Here is a 24,485-nt window from a genome sequence, read left to right on the forward strand (position 1 = left end):
CACACAATCGTCTAACCATTCGGATGAATTTTACTCTGTAAAGTTATAAGTGTTGGACACAAAATCACCTCGGTAGTTTTTTTTTCTTTTCGTGAACAATTACCGGTGAAAAGTCGCATATTGCGCAGCAGTTCTGAGATCGACCCTCGCCAGCTCCCCACCACCTCCATCATTGCCGGACGGGTATTTTCTGCGCTGACTAGCCGGATTCACGAGAATTCCACTCGCACCCCGACCGTGCCGCTGATGTTGTCATGGCAACCGTTTGAGTCGGTCGGTCAATAACATGTAGTGAGCTAGGGTCGGCGCATGAGATGATAAACTGCTAGCTCTAGGTCTGTGCTAACTACACATACAGTCAGTGGTGCACAAAATTTTACCTAGAAAATAGATTTTCCAAATCCCTTACACGTCTACTACTCTCTTACACTATCAGTCTTTTCTATGTGTCGCTTTACTGATGTCATGTATTATATATAAATGTAGTTTTACCATTTTTAGTCGCACTCGACGAGAGGAGAATATGATTTTATCGTTCCTCTGCTAGTTTTGTAGACATAATAGCAGGTGCTTTATTGGTTTTAAACTTTGGATGCGTTTAACTTGTTCGTGTTGCGCATAATAATGCTTTTTAGTTCGCTTTTGGTGTTGTCTTAGCTGGCAAGAGTAAAATGACAAAAAAAGAACGGAACAAGCTAGTTCCTTTGGGCATAGTAGGTACGGTCTAGCCGACACGCTTTTCATATTAGTGTTAATGCTCCCCACTAGTTTAGCTTTGTTCAATGAAGATGACTTGAAACAAAGTTTCATGCTTACAGAGGCTTCATGCATGCTGCTTTTAGGATAAGCTCTCATGAATTTCGCTTGGGCCACCATTGAATGACTAATCCGTATATTTTATTAACATTTTACAGTGGAACTATCTTATTGTAATGGTGTGCCTTGCACAAGGTATTTTTCTATTCTCTACTGATATTTCATGCATGATATTATCAAACAGATGAATGCGTAGATTGTCTTGATAGTTGTCTATTATAGCATCAGGCCTCCTGCCATCTTTTCAGTGTCATGCTTTGCTGATTTCGTCTCATTTTAGTATAGTCTGGTCTTGTCCCATTTGTTTTAGTTGCGTAAGTGCGTTAGACCATTCACTGTATTTCTAATTGCTGTGTAGGCCCCCCCCCCCCGCAATAGTTATAAAGTTTAGCAATAAGTAAGAGTGTCACCTAACACTTTCCACCTGTCAAAGATAGCACAAGGTCTAACATTATCACATATTTAATCAGTTGTAGCACTTGAAACACCATCTAAGCTAGTTACACAGATTGAACATTCCAGCAATCGCTATAGCTATACAGAAAGTGTAGCACTACTAACTCTGACCTAAGTCAGTCAGTTGCTGGCTTATGATGATGGCAACACGGGTTCTAGATAGACATAGGGCATGCTTGTAGCCAGCATAATAATTTTCCCCATAATCACGTGACACCCTCGACCGTTTTGACATCTCGCCGTAGTATTGATGCTACTGTTTCACTATGACTAAGGCACTACTACTCTTGACAAGCTAAAGTATTGAATAAATTATTTCCTTCATAATAATCTTGTCCCAACGAGGCTAGCTGTAAGACCACCCATCCTTGGCCGTTTTTTCCGTTTGCTGGGCCGGTAATAACACGGTTCGTCGGAAGGTCATCTCAGGCTCAAAAGAGACGATGTATACCATTCGAAAGCTTACGGTGAGCTGAATCCAAAAATGTATTTTTCATCAAAATCGATCGATGGCCTTTTTTGAAAATTGCGTTTTTCTAAAAACTTAATAATCTTTTATTCAACGGGCTGTCCCGGACATTCTTGAAAACATAAACATGTATTTTTGAGTTCCAATGAAAGCTGAACGCCAAAAGAACAATATTTAGCGAAGCAATATTTCCAAACATTAATATGCGTCTCCCACAGCCGAAAATAAGGCGCAATCACACAGCTCAGTGTCACGATGGACCAAAGTCAGCCATACAGAAGCGTGAAATGACCCTTATCGACTCGCAGACCCGGCGCTCTCGGCCCGCCTGACCGGCCACGGAAAGAACGTTCGGCTCTCGTTCTACTAAACAAATGTCAAAGTTGGGGCATTCCACGATAGATCGTACCACTTTTTTCCAATTTGACACCCTCATCTCTCGGATTTTAACGATAATTGGTCTAAGGGGTAATCAGGGGCTCTGAATCCTCCTGTGACAATTTCAGGCTTATCAGATGATTAGTTTTTGAGTTATAGTGTATAACATGTTTTGGATCTTGCGTTGCAGCGCCAAGTTTGGCGGGCTGTAACTCTAAGACGGATAATCCAAATGCCAAATGCTATACGGCATTGAACTCGCATTGAAACAAAAAATAATATGCGTTTTTGAAATTTTGAAATATAATATATTTTTGATATATAACACCTCGAGCTTCCTTTCATTTGCATTTTTATGCCTTTAGGACCAAATTTTTTTGAATTTTTATTTTCTTAAAAACATTTTTGGATCATTTTTAAGCAGTGTGCAAAAAATTAGGAAGGTGTTCTTTCTCTAAATGTACTTATTTTGCGTTACCGTAATGGTCTCAAATTGTAATTTCGGGAAGAGAGCCTACAAATGGCGTGGTAAAGCTGCCTAGTGACATCACTGGTTACTGAAAGTTCAATTGAAGTCATTTGTGCCTGACTTTTGCATTGTTGACCTTGCGTGACGTCATTCGTACGTCACTAGGGTCATAAGAGTTTTTCGTCAATAACTCTCGATCAAATTGAACTAGAGAAACGGGAAAGCTACCAATGGACTCGGGAAGACCTTGCGAATCGAATGATGTGCAATATGATCTCATTCACCCAGATTCGTGGCCTGACCCGACTGTTAACCATCTCTGTGGCAGCGCTGTTTGTCTAGCGCCGCGCTGGTTGGCTTTGCCGCGGACTCGGGCGGTCACGTGATGCCCGGGGGCTGGCTGCCGGCTGGGCCGCCCGGTCGGGGAGCGGAGCCAAATACACGGCAGTGTGCTGACCCGAGGTCAGCGACTTATGCTAACCTCACTAGAACAAACAGTATACCATTCGACGCGCCGGAGCTAGGCAAACTCAAAGATGCTAAAATCGCGGCTCTGCGACCATTTGTTGCGAAGTTATCTACCAAAAACCGGACCCGTAATTTGGGTCACTTGAAATGACCTCAGGGCTCACCAATGAACCCGAGACCTTAAAATGTGGTATCATTCGATGCATCTTGTAACGGCGCACATGCTCGTTTTTTTCCGCAAGGTTCTAGCTCCATTAGAGGCGAAACGGCGAGCTGGGGTCGTACCGACCCCCCGGAAACCCATTTTATATGCATTAAAATGAGGAACTTATAGAAAGAACACCTTTCTAATTTTTTGCATGTCGATTTTAAATGACCTGAAGTTTATTTTGAAGAAATAAAAATGGCAAAAATTTTGGTCCCAAGGGCCATTAAAGACAATTTTAAAAAATATTACGACTTTTTTCAATATGTAAAGCTTTTCTTTCCAATTTTAAAAAAGCTGTATTAATCTTTAATTCATCGTCAGTTCAAAGCTGTTTACCGTTTGTTGCTTGCTTAGCTCGTTTTTGAATTATAGCTCATCAAACTCACCCTTACAATCTGAAGTTAAGAAAATATTATGCAATATAACTCAAAAAGTTTTCATCTGAGAAGTCTGATATTTTGGCAGGTGTTTTTGGAGCCTATGATTACCCCTAGTACCAATTTTCATTCAAATCTGAGGGATGAGGGTGACGGGCCTGGTACGATCTATCGTGGAATGCCCCAGTTGTCAGTTTAACTGTCCACATCGCTATTAAAGCTATTCAGGATACCTGTGAAGAAAATTCATTGTTCTGTCATCTTCACATCATGCATTAATTTGCATCTGTTCATGTCTACTTTGCTCAATTGAGCTTGGTATCATGCCCATATAAGGAAAATTGGCCGCGCTGAAATGTCAGAGGCTGCACCGGCCTCAGCTCGGGTGGAGTGGGGGTAGCGCCCGGCGGGGCAGGGTAACCTTTGACCGGTCGCACGGCCGAGCAGCTGTCACCAGTACAGCCTCTGACAGTGAAACCCCGCTCACTTCCCCTGCGCGGGCACTGATCGCAGCTGGATGGAACAAAACATGTATAAGAAAAATGTAAATTAAAGCATGTTGTAAATCAAGCAGAACAAAGAATTTTCTTCACAGGTATCCTGAGTAACTTTAATAGCGATGTGGACAGTTAAAGTGGCAAATATTACATTTGTTTAGTAGAACGAGAGCCGAACGTTCTTTCCGTGGCCGGTCAGGCGGGCCGAGAGCGCCGGGTCTGCGAGTCGATAAGGGTCATTTCACGCTTCTGTGTAGCTGACTTTGGTCCATCGTGACACTGAGATGTGTGGTTGCGCCTTATTGTCGGCTGTGGGAGACGCATATTAATGTTTGGAAATATTGCTTCGCTAAATATTGTTCTTTTGGCGTTCAGCTTTCACTGGAACTCAAAAATACATGTTTATGTTTTCAAGAATGTCCGGGACAGCCCGTTGAATAAAAGATTATTAAGTTTTTACAAAAACGCAATTTTCAAAAAAGGCCATCGATCGATTTTGATAAAAAATACATTTTTGGATTCAGCTCACTGTCAGCTTTCGAATGGTATATACCGTTTCTTTTGAGCCTGAGATGACCTTCCGACGAACCGTGATAAAGGGCTATGTGCCCCCAAAAAAGATGCACCATCACAGTTATCACTTTGACGTTCCTACACATTCCACTAGCTATTAGGTGTTTGTAGACGAGGCTCCAATACGGAGTTCCAGAGAGAGTAGTGCTAAAAATAGTTCCGGCGTGACTGTTATAACCGGGATAGGACGTTTTCTTGGCCCACTGTGCGTTGTTGAATGGTCTGTGTTGACGTGTCCTGGTCCAACGTGCGTTATTGTGCGATGTTAAGCATCCTGGTCCACTGTGCGTTGTTTGTTCGGTCTGCTGTGTCGTGAACCACTGTGCGTTCAGTATGTCGCTCGTCCTGGTCCACTGTGCGCTGTTGATCGTTGTGTACTTGTGTCCTGGTCCACTGTGCGCTCGGCACCGTTTCCAACCTTATTCCACTGCACTGTTAATATTATCATTGTCACTGCGTTCGGGCACTGTTCACTGTAGATATCACTGTTACACCACCGTGCATCGCCCGCACAAGCTAACACTGTTATCATGTGTCACTGTAGCCAGGCTTTGTACACTCGCCGCGGGTGTAAATGTAATCATGTGTATAATCTAATCATGCGGTGTTGCTCAAAGGCCAGTGTCATGGTGTTTCCGCCGGTACACATTCCAGCACAAAGGCCAGTGAGGCGGAGCTCATATTCAGGCAATAATGAGCGAGCAGGGAGCTCGGAGCAGGGTGGTGGATGGAGCTGAGGGCTGGGCCATCTGTCACGTGACATGATCCGGGGCCAGTGGAAACGCTAGATGGAGCTCAGGGGATGTATGGAGGCCAGGGCCATTTGTCACGTGACTTGACCCCGGTGCCTGTGGAAACCCTAAATAGAGTTCAGGGCTCTGTTTCACAGCATGACCTAGCGATATCGTGGTATTGGGTTTCAATGGAAGCATCAACAAACTCCGACGCTCTCGGGATGAGAGCGTCCGAGTTTGTTGACGCTTCCATGGAGACACAATACTACGATACCGTTAGCGTCAGGTAGCGTCGTGCGTTAAAACGGGGCCCATTGCCCAGGGTGTGATTGGGGGCCTGGGTCACACGTCACATGACTTGACCGGGGCCGGTAGAAGTGCTCAGGGGGTCTGTACTCTGTTACGTGATTAGGAAGCTCGCCAGGGCTGCGGCCGCTCAGCGGAGGGTAGAAGGCGTAGAAAAATCGCTCTGTTCTCGTCCTGCGCGACGATATACATGGGCGACATCGAATCTACCGGCTCAGGTGACCACGCGAACCGGCTGCGACCGGTAATATCCGGCAATGACCGGATGCGTCCGGTCTGTACCGGCTGCGTCTGCCCGTCCGTCCGCCGGCGTGCGGCGTTTAGTGACCTTACCTGGCTGTGAATAGGGTCCTGCGTCTCGGACCCGATAGGCCTGACTCCGCTCTCGGGAGACGGTATCACGCCGTTACCGGCACTGGTGGATGACCTGACCCAGTGTGAGGTCACGAATCATCAGTGCGCCGATGAGCCCCACGTTGCCACGGTGTTGATCTCAATTCGGTGGACTTTGTCTTTCAACTGCCGGTAGGGGCGGTGGCGTAGCTGGTGGTGTCCCCTATCGGCCAGGGAAGGATGTTGAAGTACCGAGCTTCACCGAGAGATGATGTATAATGCGCTAATGTATGATTTCGGGGTTTTTCGATTTCTGGGTCGTAAGTTACGTTATTCAAGTTTTGCATTTGGTAGATGACTCTGTAAAACACTCTTGGGATGTTTGTGGCTGCTGGTATTCTTGCAAGCGTTTAGTGACGATATCTTCAAATTGTACCTACTTCAGTGTCAAAATTTGCGTGAAAATACACGTTCGAAATTATCATGTGTGATGGCATCAATTGGAAAGAAAATATCACCAATGAACCAGGGTCATATACAAGGATTTGTGTAGGCTCGTAAGCCGAAGCGCAACAGCATTCATCAACGATTCATGAACTTCACTTCGATGTTCAGACGCCATCACACTACCCGTACTTCACAGATGTAAGAGGAGTTAACGCATAGGAATAAGCTTCGCGAGATATTTGCAGGATTGTGTGCTTCACCACGGACTGTGTCCTCGCAATATGTGTTATGTGTTTTGTGGACATTTAAAGCTGTCGCTGGCCAATAAGAAGACGTTAATGAATGGTTTATCCTTCTCAACTCCCTCCCTAATTCCCTGATTCCTCACGTAAATCGGTGGGAGTCGAAGCTGGAGTCCATCCGAATCGCTGTATTTCGATTTTTCTGAGAGCTAGAGTTACCGGTTCGAATAAGGGTTAGGTTAGGATCGGCGTCCTCGAAAATCTGTGGGTTGGGGAAACAGTTAGTGGACGTGGGTGGATCATTGCATTGGGTGGAGACTGGAGTTGGACGGTCTCACAATGAAGAATGCCGAAAATAAAAATGCAGCAGATTAATGAGATACTTTCTGCAAACGTGACGCAGATGTTACATCTCAGTAGGCGGAACTATGGTCAAGCGTACCCATTTTCGGGAACGCATTATCGTTCCCATGTTTGGGAACGATAAACCCAAATATGGGAACGCCATGTAGGCATTATTTTAAACAAGAAAAAGAACCGTTAAATGACGTCCAAAAAATATAAAACGATCGTGAACCGCCTGATATTTGTCTCAATATTGTTGGGAAAGAGTTTGATATTGTAAGGCCCATCGTAGTTTCAAATCGTTCCCCTATTTCTAAGGCAGTCCATCATCCGGGCCGCGAGCCCAAATTTGGGAACGCTCTCGTACACTGGCGCTGCAAGCGTTCCTTATTATGGGAACGGCGTACCCAAAATTGGGAACGATTTCACCGACGCCTTTCAGGGGCTCTTTTCATTAACAAGCATCACGTTCAACGCCGCAAATTATTGTTAACGCAACAATCATCAGATGACCTTTCCGGCAAGACCGTCGCATGTTTCGCCCGGTCTTCTGCGCTTTTATTCCCGTCGATCTCGCAGCGGGCACGCCCCCCCTCTGCAGGATTACGTAATTCACAACGCTCAGCGATGTTCAACAAGGTCTTCCATACCTATATCCACCGTCCGCGCCGAGGGTGGAGACATGTCAAGCACCTGTCTGTTTATCACCGATAGTTGACGAGCACAAGGAAGTATCCAAAAATGGGAACGCTGAATATGTTACACCCTCAAAACACCTAGTCCCAATGAAAATCTAGTTTTTTCCTTTCTTGATGAGTGTAAGTGGCAAAAGGCCTGGTAGGATGGGCACGAGGAATGGTCGAAATCAGCATAAAAATTATAAATAAGCCACACAGAGCGACCTATATAAGAGAAATTCCCCCAAAACGACCACGCTTAGAAACACGGAAGACAAAAACCACGCTCATGACGCTCCTTATAAAACAGCTCTAAACAGCTAGCATCCAAATAAAATATGTCTTTCTGGGATGATAAAATACAGCTGAATAATTTAAAACCACTGAAACTGAGTTTACAACAGTAGTTCGGTAAAATCACTGACGTTCCATGCGGTCGTGCGCCCCGACACCAAATGCCACCAATATTACCCCCGGACTGTCCGCGTGTTCGCTTGCATATGTCAGCATCTGGTGTCGCTAGTATGAAACTTCATAACCAGGCGAAAATTATTATACTTGACCTCAAAATGTAAAAAACGCTTCATTTTCCTTAAAATTGCAAGTTAAATGTAGTATAACCCATGTTTTCACCATTCCATCATTTCAAAAAATCATTAAAAATATCATTCGACGGTCAATTTCCTTGTGCAACGGTCAGATTAAAGATAATTTTATAGAGACTTAGTAGATACTTAAATTAGCGTGCACTTTTTTGAGACGTGATGCACTAATGAGTTTTAGTGGGCGAACGGCCGAAAAATTACCTTCCGTTCCCATAAATGGGAACGCCCGTTCCCATATTTGGGAACTCCGTTCCCAAAAATGGGAACGTTCCTATATTTGGGTACTCATGACCATAGTTCCGCCTACTGATCTCTGGTGTAAAATCACATGGGGCAAAACGGGCAAAATCATAGAGTTCAGGGCAAAGTTGATATTTCAATATGGCGTTGTAACTAATAAGGTAAAATAATAACTCTTTTTGTGGTTTTCTAGGTGCCAAATTATTCATTTAGCAGTTTACGGAAGATATGGCCTTGCACGGAAGTGACGCCTGCTTTACGACTTGTTTGCATGCTGAATATGGAATCATATCTCATTTTTGCCAATTGTGTTAATGTGTCATGTACTTCATGATTTATTTTTGTTTGATTTTTAAATGAACACGTGTATAGAAAGCTCTGACCAAGCTCTAGGATTTATTTTAATATTACTTTTGCTAAATGCTGCTATTTCAATTTATTGCTTAAGGTCCGCAAATTTATCATAACTCAGTAGGCGGAACTATGGTCAAGCGTACCCATTTTCGGGAACGCATTTTCGTTCCCATCTTTGGGAACGATAAACCCAAATATGGGAACGCCATGTAGGCATTATTTAAAACAAGAAAAAGAACCGTTAAATGACGTCCAAAAAATATAAAACGATCGTGAACCGCCTGATATTTATCTCAATATTGTTGGGAAAGAGTTTGATATTGTAAGGCCCATCGTAGTTTCAAATCGTTCCCCTATTTCTAAAGCAGTCCATCATCCGGGCCGCGAGCCCAAATTTGGGAACGCTCTCGTACACTGGCGCTGCAAGCGTTCCTTATTATGGGAACGGCGTACCCAAAATTGGGAACGATTTCACCGACGGCTTTCAGGGGCTCTTTTCATTAACAAGCATCACGTCCAACGCCGCAACTTATTGTTAACGCAACAATCATCAGATGACCTTTCCGGCAAGACCGTCGCATGTTTCGCCCGGTCTTCTGCGCTTTTATTCCCGTCGATCTCGCAACGGGCACGCCCCCCTCTGCAGGATTACGTAATTCACAACGCTCAGCGATGTTCAACAAGGTGTTCCATACCTATATACACCGTCCGCGCCGAGGGTGGAGGCATGTAAAACACCTGTCTGTTTAACACTGATAGTTGATGAGCACAAGTAAGTATCCAAAAATGGGAACGCTGAAATGTTTCACTCTCAAAACACCTAGTCCCAATATAAATCTACTTTTTTCCTTTCTTAATGAGTGTAAGTGGCAAAAAGCCTGGTAGGATGGGCACGAGAAATGATCAAAATCAGCATAAAAATTATAAATAAGCCACACAGGGCGACCTGCATAAAAGAAATTCCCCCAAAACGATCGTGCTTAAAAATACCGAAGGCAAAAACCACGCTCATGACGCTCCTTAAAAGCAATGCTTAAAGGAAATAGTTCACTTTCACGAAATTATTTTTTTTGCAATGGATTTGTGATTTTTTATGTTCAAAATGATCAGCAAAGGAAATAAAACCTTTTTACAACAAAAGATTATTTTCTATATTTTTGATATAGGAAGAACTTTTCAGTTTCTGTAAGGCACACGCGATCCAGTATGAAAAGAGCATGGGTCCCGAAAATTCTTCAGAAACTAGAGAAATTATCGCGGCCACCGGCATTTGGGCGATCTGCTCGTGCTTTTGTTACGCATATTTACCTCTGGACAACGAGTTGCGTTGGAGAGGCCGGAAATAGTGGCGATTTCAGGACCGCAATAATGGACCGTCATTGGAATGATTCTTTTTTTAAACGTGCACGGTTTTTAGCCGAAATTTAGTTCTTACTACAAAATATTTTGTGATTGGATTTTGGCCGAGAATGAATACCATCAGGGCTTATTTTTTACTGTCATTGTATTTTGTCCAGAAGCATATAGTGCTGTTTTATTGCAGTTTTTGCGCGTTTGTTACAAAATATGAAGCGAACCTGCAAAAAAGTTCCAAGGCAACGTTGATGTATATCGCAAAATATCATATTCACCTCAAGTTCATCCGTTCCTTCCATGATTGACTAGACAGTTTTACACATTTCAATTTTATCTTGGATCAATCAGAGGTGTCCGTGTGATCAGTGCCAACTGCCAGAGGTTAACTTGAAGGGAAGCTATGATAATTGCTCTTGTCCATGTCCCTCCACTCACACTAAGAAGAAGTTATTAAATATTTTGGTTTGTGTATTCCAAGAGGAGAGAGAAGTGGGACTAATTTCTTTGTGGCTTCATGTCGAATTGAAGATGGATCATTATATTTTCAAGGCGTTGATTAACCAAGCATTTAGTCTTTCTCGTACATAAGCAGTGGCTAAGAAGAAAAAGTTAATCATACCTTGTCCTGAAGTTCAGTCATCTTACTTCAACTCAAACTTTGCAGCAAGATCCCCAAGGACAGAGGATATATTGTATACCCATCCCGTAAATCAAAGTATTTTTGTGCCTGCAAAGGCTAAAGTTATTTGTTGTGTGCTCGGAGTGAGGCATGGGCGTTTTGTTGAATGTTTATGCGGAAATTGAATATACCTAACTGTGACCCTGTGATTGTTTGTATATTTACTACAGTCAAACAGCATATTCAAATAATTTACTCACCTAGCTCATCTCATAGCTGTACCCCGCAGGATTTGTACTTAATGATGTCTCGAGCAGGAACAAAGCACTAAACTAGCTTAGTTACATTTCCCACATTTTTCTGAGCGTCAAACATGGCATACAGCAGTGCAGAGCAGCTTCAGAGAAGAAACACTTAAAATGCACAGACTCGCACCAGCCACCCAATGAGCCAGTTCCTCATTTGGCTGCTGTTACCCTGGATGTGGTTTGGCAAGGTGAGCTAACTGTTGTCAAGTTGAAGGTTAGCAGGTAAGATTGAGTTAGGGTGAGTACTGAGTACCTAGTACCTGTAACTGGGTGCTAATGCTATGCAGGTCTTGGGTAAGTTGCAAATAAGTGTGATGATTGAGGTTAGGTCAGGTTAGTCCGGTATGAATTGATCAGGTCACATTTTTTATGGACACTTGGCAAATTAAAAAAAAAAAACTAGCATGACCTAATCTTAGCTAACCCAACTATACCTACATAACTACTAAACTACTGAGCACCTACCTAAATTGTGCCTACATCTCATACCAAGTCAAAATAAAGTTCCTTTCTGGAAGATTACCCTCAGTCCCTCAGTACTTTTTATCCCAGCCCTGTGAAAACCTAATACTTCTAAGTTCTGAGTCCCTTCTGGCCATCCACAGAAAGAAATGCTGACAGCTTTGCTTGTGTATATTAGACCAATAATCACCATCACGAATGACTATGAACACATGACATGATCACATCGTTGCATGGATTTTCACATTGACAATTTTACTTAAATCCTTTTTTCAAGAAATGCAAAGTAATGATGAACATCAAATTAAACATTAAGCTGATTTAGTGATCCAAGCTTTCTTCTCCAGTAGCAATAGAATGATCGCATGTTTCATTTGCCAGACACTGAGTACCTAATGCACATTACCATCTGCATAGCAAAGTAAAGCTGCCTGGGTTCGTTCATTCTAGAATTTTTCACTTGATAGTTAGCACTCATTGATCTTGCTGCTGTAAGTTATATTTCAATATTCATACCAATACATCTAATACGCGTTCATCAGCCAACATTTACTAGCTTGATACTGCGCGTGCGCGTGCTCTTCAGTATTGATCTCCTGCAATAACTATTATAGCTTGTTTTCGGCCAATAAGCTCTTTTAATTTTACTTTTTTTCTTGCTGATAAGTGAGCCAGATCAACTTGCGTTTATCAACCAACATTTCCCAGCTTCAACCTGATATTACTCAGGACTCAGGACTCTTCAGTCTCCTGTATACTTCAACTTCAACTTGGGATCGTTTTCAGTCAACATGCTTCTTTAATATGATATAATTCAGTCACAAGGGATTGAAAACTTCCAACAAAACGACATACTAGAGTTCGAAAACCACCAGATAAAATGCCTTGGAACGGAGCAGAACGGAGCCAAGTGGTGCTCCATTTGTTTGTTTACAATAATTGTAGTGCTGATGTATTGTTTTAGGACTCTAGCGGTCGGCTTATAAAAAAATGAAACATTTTTACAAAATTTGTATGGTAATTAATATTTTTCTGGAAGAACTAAAATATTCAAGAGCCAAACACTATGAAATACAGGAATCGGAACGAAAAAGTAACCCAAAAATCCAGCCTAATAACCGGCTCCTAAAACTGCGGCAAAATCAGCACCAAGGCCCTATATACCAGGTAGGGTCGTCCGGCGATTCTACCTTTTCGTGACGTCAGCTCGTGACGTCATTTGGAGTCAAGTCTCGAAGCCCCGTTCAATCCCCATGTAAATGAGCGATTTTCGAAGCACTGTAGAATGAAGTCTGCACAAGATATATCAAACCAAAGTATCTTATCTGAAAGAGCAGACAATTTTCTGCAAGTTATTTATTACGTGTTTTTCGCTAAATCTTTTGCTTTTTTCACAAAACCGTAAAATGTCCCCCCATGTCTCCGCAGCCTCCCTACCGCCGGCCGCCGCGCGGTCGCGGTAGTGTAGTGGTTAGCGTGCCCGCGCAGTATTCCAAAGGTCCCGAGTTCGAATCTATGTGGTGCGGAACTTTAATTGCAATTCCAAGCTGAATATACGAACATCCATAATAAATTATTATTCGTATAGCTAAACTGTCACCAAGCTATCCATATAAATTGACTTCACCCAAAATATCGGCAAGATTCTATTAAAATATAAATTCAAATATGGCGGCTTGGACTGCCGCGTGCGTTAGGCTCCGCCCATAGCTCCGCCCACATGCGTGACGTCATTCGTGTTAGTGGACACGCAGAGAGATAGGGGACGACATGGGCCTGATCAGCACTTTTCCCCGCAACTCGTTGTCCAGACGTAAATATGCTTTTGTTACTGGAGCGCCTCACTGGAGCGAATTTCTCTAGAGTTCTCGTAGATAATCTCTCTAGTTTCTGAAGAATTTTCGGGACCCATGCTCGTTTCATACTGGATGCGAATATATGCAAGGCACACATCCTCAACGCAAGACACATTTTTCGGGACGAGAAATAGAATATCTTTGCCTAGGGTGATCGTTGGGCTGTAAAAGCTCCTGATTTATGCTCGTCTCAGCCCAAGCTACGGAACTGCTATTCCAGTTCAAAACCCATGTTAAAATGTGAACTATTTCCTTTAACAGCTAGCATCCAAATAAAATATGTCTTTCAGGGTTGATAAAATACAGCTGGATAATTTTCAACCGCTTAAACTGAGTTTCCAACAGTAGTTCGGTAAATTCACTCACGTTCCACGCGGTCGTCCGCCCCGACACCAAAAGTTCTATAGCCAAAAGTCAACAATATTACCTCCGGACCGTCCGCGTCTTCGCTTGCATTTGTCAGCATCTGGTGTCGATAGTATGAAAGTTCATTACCAGGCGAAAATTATTATACTTAACCTCAAACTAAAAAATGCTTCATTTTCCTTAAAATTGCATGTTAAATGTCGTATAACCCATATTTTCAACATTTTGTCATTTTTAAAAAATCATTAAAAATATCATTCCACGGTCAATTTCCTTGTTCCACGGTCAGATTAAAGATAACTTTATGGAGATTTAGTAGATACTTCAATCAGCGTGCACTTTTTTGAGACGTGATGCACTTTTGAGTTTTAGTGGGCGAACGGCCGAAAAATTGCCTTCCGTTCTCATAAATGGGAACGCCCGTTCCCATATTTGGGAACTCCGTTCCCAGAAATGGGAACGTTCCTATATTTGGGTACTCATGACCATAGTTCCGCCTACTGAACTTCCCGCTGATTTTCATTCATAAAATGTTAAGTTATTTTTGTTTTTGATGATGTCAGTGTTGTGTTTCACAACCACGCTGCCAGCCACTGCCAGCGCATTTTGTGAGCTGACATCACAATTGTTGTTGTGTTTGAGCTATGGGCTTGTTGATGTTTCCACAGAAACCTGAATTTCCATGTGTGTTGGCAGTGAGCGGTCAGCATCGGTGAAACACCGCCCAGGATAGTGATGAGGACAGAGATGTCTTTCAGAATCATTTTTCAAGCATTTGACTTGTAATTGTGTCATTTAAGTTGCAACTCGCATGTGTGATGTGTTACTACACTTTATTGACATTTTAGCTGAGAAATCATAGATACCAGGCCCAGGGTAGGTTTGTAGGTTGTAGGTCAGTAGATTAATAGGTAAGGCTAGGTTAGGTTAGATTATGTTTTTACTGATACCAGATAGTGCCAAATCTCTACCTTCACCATCATTCTGGTATCTTCGTATGACTCCAGGCTTACTGATACCCCCTAATTTTCTTTACAGGTTGTCAAATAATGGAATCCAAGCGAGTCTATGTAGGCGGTCTCTACCATGAGGCAACAGATAAAGATCTGCGACAGTTGTTCTCAAAGTTTGGAGAAGTTGATAGTGTTGAAATCAAGAAGCGTTCAGAGAACAATGTGGTAAACTTTGTATTTGCTTATGTAAATGTCAAGACCACTGATCCTCAGATCACACAATGTAAGTGGGTGATGGATTGGCCATTGGAGCTATACAGTGGAAACTGTGTATCAGAATTTTGGCATTTCATTCGTGATTATTCTGAAGACTGAAACATAATGTATCTGTCAGTGGATTTCTTCATTTGTTTTTTGCTACTTATTGCATTTACTTGGATACCATGCATGTCTAAGATACCTAATGTAATTATTTGTGTAGGTACTTTTTGTTTAGGACAGAAGCTTGTTGTTTTGTGTCTTGTTTTGTTAAGTATCAAATTCCAACATTGCTGAGCTTTCTTGATAAAGGTCCTCTCTTAGAGATTTTTCTCACACCTGTACTTCACCATGCCCACATTGCAGGCTTCAGACGTCTAAATGGCACATTCTGGAAGGGCAAGAGGCTCAAACTGGAGCTGGCCAAGGAGTCCTTCCTCGCTAAACTGCAGCGGGAAAGGGAGCAGAACCGCCCGGCGGGCCGACCACCGCCTCCCCCACCTCCGCCCAGAAGGCGCACCATGCAGGACAGGATTCTGGATGACGTTTTGGCGTCAAAGAAACGTCGTTCGGAGGATGTCGCGTCAGGCGGTGTGGTAGATTTTACTGAGGAAGCTGCCACCCCGGCGTCGGCGCCGGTTCAGAACGGACACCATGAGTCTCCTGAACCAAAGCGTAAGAAGAAGAAGAAATCACGAGAAGTCTCCCCTCCGCCGCCGGTCGGGGTAGAGGCGGACAGGGACGGAGATGAGCCGCCGCCTACGCGGGGCGCGCTGCGAATGTTTGGGGGTATCGGTGGCGCACGGTTGGTGACCCCAACTGCTCCTGTGTCAGAGTCTGCTGCTCCTGCTCCCACTGCCTCTCCATTTCCGGCTTCTGTGTCATCGTCTTCCGCTACTGCCCCTGCCACTCACACTCCAGTCAGTGGCGACTTTTTGTCCCGTCTGGAGGCGTTCAGCTCGGTCTGGGGAGACGATGGTGATGGCGCACCTCGGGAACCGTTCGTGCCAGCTCGTCGTGCCGCCGCCACCCCTGTTGTCGCATCCGCTCCCGCCACCGTCACTGCCACCACCGCCTCCACCGCGAAAGCCACTCCCAAAGCCTCTGCCAACGTCCCCGCTACTTCTACTGCCAAAGCCGCAGCCACCGCCAGTCCTACCGCTCCTGCCCCCGCTCCGGTGGGTCGGAGAGGTCAGACGGCTGTGGATGACAATGAGAGGCGAATGGCCTCACTGAGACAGAAACAGGAGGCGTTCCAGAGTCAGAAGCGGGCACTACAGCTGGCGCTCTCGGCCAAGGTGAGTGCGTGCCTCGTGGTGTGTCAGGCTAAGGGCGGAGGCTTGGAGACGTCGTCGGACTATTGCGAGTATGACTGATGCGTGGGTGGCTTCAATGGATGATTATTATAATATGAAATGTCATCACTCTGTAATTTGTCAAAAAGCTCTTGCAAATTCATTTATTTCAACTAAGGCTTGTTTCTGGTCGAAGGATTTGGTCGGCTGGTCGCACCTCCATAATTTTTTTTGCAACTGACGGACACCTCTGTTTGTCGGAGTTCAGCTGTTCTAAGTCCTGTATTGCATTGATCAGTTTGATAATGCTTATAATAATTAATAGGTCTTCCCCTAGTGCTCTGTACTGATGCTTGGACCCAGAAGCTGGCTGTAGTCACTGCTGTCCCTACCTCCCTAGTTCAGCGTTATCTCACCCGCGCCCATCCCTTCCCCAGGCAGATGTACCTCGTCCCAACAAGAGGATTGTGTTCGACGCCTCGGATGACGAAGACGCCGAGCCGGAGCGGGAGTCCTCGGGAGGAGTCGGGAGGACTCCCGGCCGAGGACCCAGCCTGTTTGGGGAGGACGAGGACGGAGAGGAAGAGCAGGAGGACGCTGACGATTTCAGAGTCCGGCCGCAGTACGAGGGAGCCAAGGGACAAAAGGTGAGTAGGATGGATAAGATGATGGGATGAGAGGTTACCAAAAGGGAAACATGTCCAATGTTATTGTACACACGCCCTGTGTGTATGAGTAAACTTATCTCGCACGCGATCGTCTTTTGATGCTATAGCCTATGACAAGTAACTTAATTCGATAATGATGATAAGCTGATGGTTTACTTGGAGAGGCCTGGGAGACCGTTCCGTGCTTCTATCCTCAGGATACTGAAGTCCTCCTCCACGCCGCAACCCCCCCCCCCCCCTCCAGGCTGGACAGGCACATTTATCTCATGCACCGCTGCTCCCTTGGAGCGGCACCGCTGCTCCCGAGGGAGCGCACCCCGTAGCCGGGTGCAGTGAGTACCTTGGGGCTGGGTGGCCTGTCCTCTGGACGGGCTCAGCCCCGGCGACTCTCTAGGGTGTCTGCCCAGACCAATGTCTCCCCCTATATCCTATCATCCTCCCGGCTCTGAAATGGTCTCATTGGACCGAAAGGGCCTAACCCAACAAAAAAGGAGAGGCCTGGGATGGAAGGGAAACGCAAAAAGGGAGGCTGGTTGTGGTAACTCGTTGTGAGTTACGTTTACCACCGGCACCCGCAGCTTTGGGTACGATGGCTTGATGCAGGTTCGGTTTAGCCCTGATCTTGGCCCGCTTTACCCTGCACATTACACCAACGCCTTATCCTGTGATACTGTTACCCCGTTACCCCTCCAGCTTACCCCTTCGCCCCCCGCGCAGTTACAGGCGCTCCAGGCTCGGTTCGGCGCCGACGACCGGTTCACGCTGGACGAACGGTTCGCCGATGAGGACCAACAGTCCCCCGAGGACAGAGTTGAGGAGGAGGAGGAGAGAGGAGAGGAGGTGCGGGAGGAGCACCGTCAGCAGATGAACATCCTGGACAGCGTGCTCGGTACGGCCGCAGAGCCCGAGAGGAAGGGCAAACTCGCCAAAAAGAACAGGTGGGAATAGGATGGAATCGATAACAATCTTACGCCAATTGCATGATGACAAACCTTTATTAGAAAGGTGTTACGTTGCTTTGTCTATTTTGAGTGTAAGTCAAGTTAATTGAAGTTTATCGAAGTAGGTAATGTGCAGAGTTATAAACATTCGCGTGATATTCGTTAAAAAAAAAAAAATCAGACAAATAATTGTCATGTTGTCCCACCAGTGATTTATACTCGTGGTAACGGCATCGTCAGCTCACTATTCTAGTCCCAGAATGACTCAGTACTTTTTCCTCAATGTAATATATCCGCCTCGCATCTTCAACAGCCTGGCTATCATTCTAACTCCATGTTCCTCTCTCTCCGCAGTGACAGCGGTCCGGTACGGTTCGACCCCTCCCTGGAGTCGCACGCTCAGTATCAGCTCGACACCAAGAAACAAAAACAAAAGAAGAAGTCTTTGGATGCAGACCGTACCCCCACCCCCGCTACCATTCCTTCCACCGCCCCCGCCCCGGCTCCAGCGGTAGAATCGGGCACCTTCTACCAGGTGGCACCGCAGCTGGGTGACCTGTTCAGCCGCGGAGGTTCTACCGGCGGCGGGGGAGGATTCAGCCTGCTGAAGATGATGGGCAGAGCGGCAGATGATGGTGAGAGGAAGGGCGGGGCTTTGAGAGGAGTCGTGTTTCTGGATGGCTAAGCAATAGGCATAATCCTGCCAGCTCCCGTAAAGCAAGGGTTTGCTGACTTTCATTTAGGAAAAACTGAGAAGAGTGGTTTAGTGCCTGAAGGATGTAACTTTTCGTGAATTATATCTTGCATGAGATGTTTCATGTTTATCATTAGTTGAGAAGCTTTATGGTGTTGTTTCCGAAGATCAGTAATATGGTTTATTCGTGGCGCGGTGTTTTTTTTTCTGATTTTTTACCATTGGTCAGCTTCGCACCTTTTGTGATGCATAGTTTGTCGCGTTATTTGGATCAAAGAGTAGCAAACTCTTTATGACCTGTTACCGATTTCAGATGAAGAGGAAAAAGAAGATGACTACAAGACATCAGAGATCAAGGAAAAGAAGAAGCGTCACAATATTGAAGGTGCCGCCGCCAATCCGTTCCGTTACGACTCGAGCAGTTCCGAGGACGAGGCGGAAGATGGCAGCACTGTGCAGTCACTAGGTGTCGCAGCGGGCGGCGGCTGGACGCAGGCGCGCAAGTTCTTCCTGCAAAAAGATGATCCGCGACTCGAGGGTGAGAATTCGCTTTTCCTTGTTATCACAGGGGATAATTTATCAATTAAAATGCATAATGACACTTTCGAAAATATAATAAGCGAAGCTCCATGCTTGAAAAAAGCTTGGGCGTTATCACGCTGCACACTGAATCTGGATTCTGGATCGCCAGTTTTTCACACACGCATTCTTTTTACAGAGGGTCTGGAGTGGGTCCGATCAGCACCTTCCGTTGACGAGCTGCGGGAGCGGGCAGAGCAGCAGCGTCCCGAGCTGGTGGAACTGTTCAGAACCATGCGTCACAGCCGACAGCGCGCGCAACGGAGGGGTCGGGGAAGGGGGCGGCGGATGCCCGGACGGTGACGATGGAAAGTCGCCGGGAGGGGTACCGATGGATGGGGCTGGAGTGAATATATGGGGACAACGCAGCGCTGGTGTTTTTAAGAGATGGGAGAGAAATAATGAGTTTGATATGATTGAGGCCATTAATTTGGTGACGCCAAAGTGCTGCATCGGTTTGACCAATGTGAGAGTCGCATGTCTGTTATGACTTATGGAAATGGCACAAACAGGCCACTGCGTGAAAGGAACGATAGACAGGCAATTGCTCCGTAATATCGAATATGTGTATAATCGGTTATCTAGCTGGTGAACCAATAACCGTGGAACGTCTGGGGCGTTCCACGACAAATCGACAAGTGCCCTGCACCCTCATATTTTATTTTTTGCTTAAAATTGGTGTCTAATGGGTTGTGATGGGCGGGGAAACCAGCTGTGGCAAGGATTTTTTTCTTCGAACAACGGTTTCCGAGATATAGCCTCGGGCAATTCTTGGAGTTTGCGCTGCAGCCCTATGTTTGGCGGCCTATAACTCAGAAACTATTAGTTTTTTCACGATAAAACTTCATATGGCTCAACTCACAATCAACCAACAAACATTTTGGCTATCTCGGATTTTCAATTTTTGAAAATTTTGATCACGTGACCTTTTGTCCTATTTTTCAAAGAGTGACCTTGATATTTTCCCCACTGAAAGTTGCAATTTTGTCTGATGACGATTAAAGCCTTATCAATTGTCATTCATATGCGATAATAAAAAAGTGGTTATCGCCCTGCGTTGACCTCAGGTCAGTTCATTTTTATGACCTGTCCATTATTACGAGCGGGAGCGACAGCGAGATCTCGAGAATAAAGCAAGATAGCGACAAGCGGTAAACGGTAAAGGGTACACACGGATAAGGTCTATAATTTTTACTGAGGTCATTTTCAGGTCAGGTCAAAGATGACGTCACAGGAGCTATAAGGAAGTCAAGGCGGCACTATACATATATATGAAGTTTTTCTCGAATAACTTTCAAGGTATCCCAGCTAGGAACAAACTAATAGCACCATCGTGATCCTCTCGTCGATCCGCATCGAAACATATGTATGTTGACCTCGAAAGGTTGAAAGGTCAAAAGTTGACCCTAGGTCACGTGATCTAAGGTCAACTTTTGACCTTTCGACCTTTCGAGGTCAACATACATATGTTTCGATGCGGATCGACGAGAGGATCACGATGGTGCTATTAGTTTGTTCCTAGCTGGGATACCTTGAAAGTTATTCGAGAAAAACTTCATATATATGTATAGTGCCGCTATTTTGACTTCCTTTTAGCTCCTGTGACGTCATCTTTGACCTGACCTGAAAATGACCTCAGTAAAAATTATAGACCTTATCCGTGTGTACCCTTTACCGTTTACCGCTTGTCGCTATCTTGCTTTATTCTCGAGATCTCGCTGTCGCTCCCGCTCGTAATAATGGACAGGTCATAAAAATGACCTGACCTGAGGCCAATGCAGGGCGATAACCACTTTTTTCATTATCGCATATGAATGACAATCGATAAGGCTTTAATCGTCATCAGACAAAATTGCAACATTCAGTGGGGAAAATATCAAGGTCACTCTTCGAAAAATAGAACAAAAGGTCACGTGATCAAAATTTTCAAAAATTGAAAATCCGAGATGGCCAAAATGTTTGTTGGTTGATTGTGAGTTGAACCATATAAAGTTTTTATCGTAAAAAACCAATAGTTTCTGAGTTATAGGCCGCCAAACATAGGGCTGCAGCGCGAACTCCAGGAATTGCCCGAGGCTATATCTCGGAAACTGTTGTTCGAAGAAAAAAAATCCTTGCCACAGCTGGCTTCCCCGCCCATCACAACCCCTTACACCAGTTTTCAACGAATAATAAAATATGAGGGTGCAAATTTAATTTTTTATTTGTCGATTTGTCGTGGAACGCCCCGTCTAGGCGGGTGGTGTTGTATGAAGGCGTGCGTAAAATTTCGATAGAAGTTAGTGCTTCTTTTTTTGCAGCGAAATAACATTGCTTTGCGCCATTTACTGCGCGTGTGCTACAATCGTGAAGCGAGTCGTAACCAAGGCCCTAAAACATAAGGTTGGACGAAGTTTCCTACCAACAAGGTACTAGAATTTGTCGTGATATTTCGTCCTTGCAGTTGTTTCTTTGCAAATATAGAGCAAACAAGCATGTTTTCTAATAGTATGAAAATTTGAAAGGAAATAATAAGTCACTTTACATTTGATTCACAAAAAGCCATTTCGAAATCAAATTCAGTGTAGTTTTGACCAAACTCTAGTCGACTTATCCAGTATCTACTTAAAGGGACCCTCCCACCTTCAAAAAAGTTAATGAATTGGCATGAAAGTGATGTCGCTCGATTCAGAAAGAGCAAAAACGAATATCTACCAAATTTCATCGAAAAATATTCACCGGTTTTCAAGATATTAGACTTTTACTTTTGTTTACTTTTTGGAATCTCCGCTGTTCCTAGCGACTTTATTTGAAAGTGCGGCATTTGTTGCGCGCAAAGCAGCATATACCACCGCGTGCTACAAAACGTTTTAGTCAAACATTTAACGGACGTTCGAAAGCCTGATGACGTCATCAGACTCCCGTAATGGTTAAGAGATAGGGACCACGCTGGTCCCACCCTGCAAGTAAAGGGAAGAAATTTCTTGAACACCATAAAGCTGCGGGGGTTGCGACCAGGATAAATGGTGGTTTCTGAGCCTGGCCGCAAACTTGGCTATCTCAACTCAAAACTAATGTTAAGGTGGGAGGGTCCCTTTAATTTTCCAGATGCGTGGTTCAGACAAACACGTTGCTATGGGCGGTTGCTAAGGACGCTATCTCGTATTTGCAGATAGTTTTGTTGTTATGAAATAGGGTAAAACAAGCTCTTTGGATATTTTCCTGTATTTCGGGGCTCATCTAATTTATCTAGCTTTGGCATAATATTTTTACTTTATCATATCATGGATCCAGACACAGGTGGTTAATTTCAGCGCGTAAAGAAATAAGAATAAAGACTTATTATGTTATACAGAATGCAAGTCGCCAGTCCCTGGATATACCGTGGCACGGGTGGAGAATGTTTGAAAAAGTTACCCCGGCCGGCGACCGAAAGTAAGAAAGACGATGATGCTCAAATATTTGTCAACGGTTATCAACAAACCCCTATTCTGTGGCATAGAATAATGGATGTCTGCCGTTTGTACGTTTTTAGGGAAAACTGCTGCACGCAGGTGACGGAAGATTTCGTAATTGTAACAACAATTTTGCAACACGCCTTAAAATTTCGGACGCATGTCACCTAGTGCTAGCCGCTAGGTCAGGTCATCAGGTCAAATTTGCTGGATGATCGTGCTAAAAATGCCATCATGCCCTTTGCAAAGCTTATTCCGTGGAAGTTGCAACCTTCCCACACAAAACAAAATGTCAAATTTGACCGTTTTGACCTCTTATTGATTTGAGCTCGCACCTGAAATATTATTCGCGACCGAGCCTTTGTAATAACACGAAATGTGGGTTCCTACCATACTACGTCGTTGCTCAACGAGGCTCATGTCTAGGACACGCCTGCAACTCTAATAACAGTGTGTGCCGCACCGTCTGCCACCCAGTGCAGTGCACAACAATCGATCGGTTCTGGTTCCAGTGGGATGCTGCGCCTTTTGAACCACGCGGTGGGTCGCGGTCCCATCGGGCTGGTGTCAGTTCTCAGGCTCTTTAACAGCTAATTCCGGTTAAGCCAAATATAAACGGTGAACCGTGCGAGATTTAGCGTCTCCGTCAAATACTTCCATACTCCCGGCTCTCCGTAGTAAAAGATGTACAAGATTTAGAAGACGTTATTATTCAGAATAACACAGGGCCAAAACATTAAAACAGACTGCAATAGTTAAAGAACAGACGCGCAACTAAAATTTGGACAAGAATTACCCGATGTGAGGGAATTCAACCCTCAAGCCAAATAACAGGAGCAGTCACCTACCTCGGACGCTGCCAGCCACGAAGCGCCCCGATAGACGGCGAGCGCTACGTTTTAAGCGGTCCGAGGTGTCGCGGAGGCGCGGAAGGTGAGACGACTGAGCGGGCCGAGACTTGTATTGCAACTGTGGTTCTGATTCTAATTCGCCAGTGCCTGTGCGTTATATGCAGGGTGGTTGCACAATGAAGGACCGGTCCGCCGACCCGCCGGGTCGGTGGACGGTGCCGACACGTGGGGAAAGTGACGGCTATTTCCATGTAACAAAGCTTGCACGTGTACTCTCTTTATCATGATATGGAAGAAGGGAATCGGTCCCACATTATCTTCCCTCCCCCAGGGAAGCGTAGGGAACCGAAGCGATCATAACAAAGAGAGGAAACGTTTAGCTGACGGAGAAAGAAATTTCCATATGAGCGTATCACAAAATGGTATGAACAGATAAGTAAGTTTCGTGACAATTACACCTACTACCGGGCGATCCCTCCGCACTCTTGGCGGGGACCGTCCCTGGGCATCTCCATGGCCCTCGGCATCTCTGGCCGAATATCAATACAATATAATTTCAGTGAATTGACCACGATTAACGTATTTGAATGTTCATACCGTTGAGAGCAGGCTCTTTTTACGTTTACTAGTGTCAAAATGACACGGCAAAGTGCAGGCAAAAATTAAATGCACTTGCAATTTCTCCGTAAATTTTGGGGTGAGCAACCACAATGAAGCACAACAAACGACAGAACACTGACGAAAACGGATAATGAAACAGTACGGTTTTTGAAACACATCGAAGTTAAAACAAATTTCACAGCACAATTTCACTGTCACTTTTTGACGAAAATACAGCAAAAGTTCATAAT

The 24,485-nt window shown here is 44.7% G+C and overlaps 1 protein-coding gene across 6 annotated transcripts; it reads left to right on the top strand.

Annotated features, from left to right (window-relative positions):
• The first annotated feature begins 8,708 nt into the window (after nucleotides 1-8,708).
• On the top strand, nucleotides 8,709-19,717 carry LOC122373984 (probable RNA-binding protein CG14230). Of its 6 annotated transcripts, none has more exons than XM_043352469.1 (8): nucleotides 8,709-8,801; nucleotides 15,000-15,197; nucleotides 15,539-16,470; nucleotides 16,905-17,114; nucleotides 17,853-18,073; nucleotides 18,431-18,711; nucleotides 19,084-19,308; nucleotides 19,489-19,717. In XM_043352469.1, the coding sequence occupies exons 2-8, from the start codon at nucleotides 15,011-15,013 to the stop codon at nucleotides 19,650-19,652; spliced, it is 2,220 nt and encodes a 739-aa protein (XP_043208404.1). In that variant the 5' UTR covers nucleotides 8,709-8,801; nucleotides 15,000-15,010; the 3' UTR covers nucleotides 19,653-19,717. The 6 variants fall into 6 exon arrangements, with proteins under 6 accessions (XP_043208404.1, XP_043208407.1, XP_043208402.1 ...); XM_043352472.1 differs by lacking the exon at nucleotides 8,709-8,801 and adding an exon at nucleotides 8,869-8,880; XM_043352467.1 differs by lacking the exon at nucleotides 8,709-8,801 and adding an exon at nucleotides 9,719-9,766.
• Nucleotides 19,718-24,485: the final 4,768 nt, after the last annotated feature.

The sequence above is a fragment of the Amphibalanus amphitrite genome, unplaced genomic scaffold (assembly GCF_019059575.1).
Source record: "Amphibalanus amphitrite isolate SeventyFive unplaced genomic scaffold, NRLGWU_Aamphi_draft 001582F_arrow, whole genome shotgun sequence".
Taxonomy (NCBI): domain Eukaryota; kingdom Metazoa; phylum Arthropoda; class Thecostraca; order Balanomorpha; family Balanidae; genus Amphibalanus; species Amphibalanus amphitrite.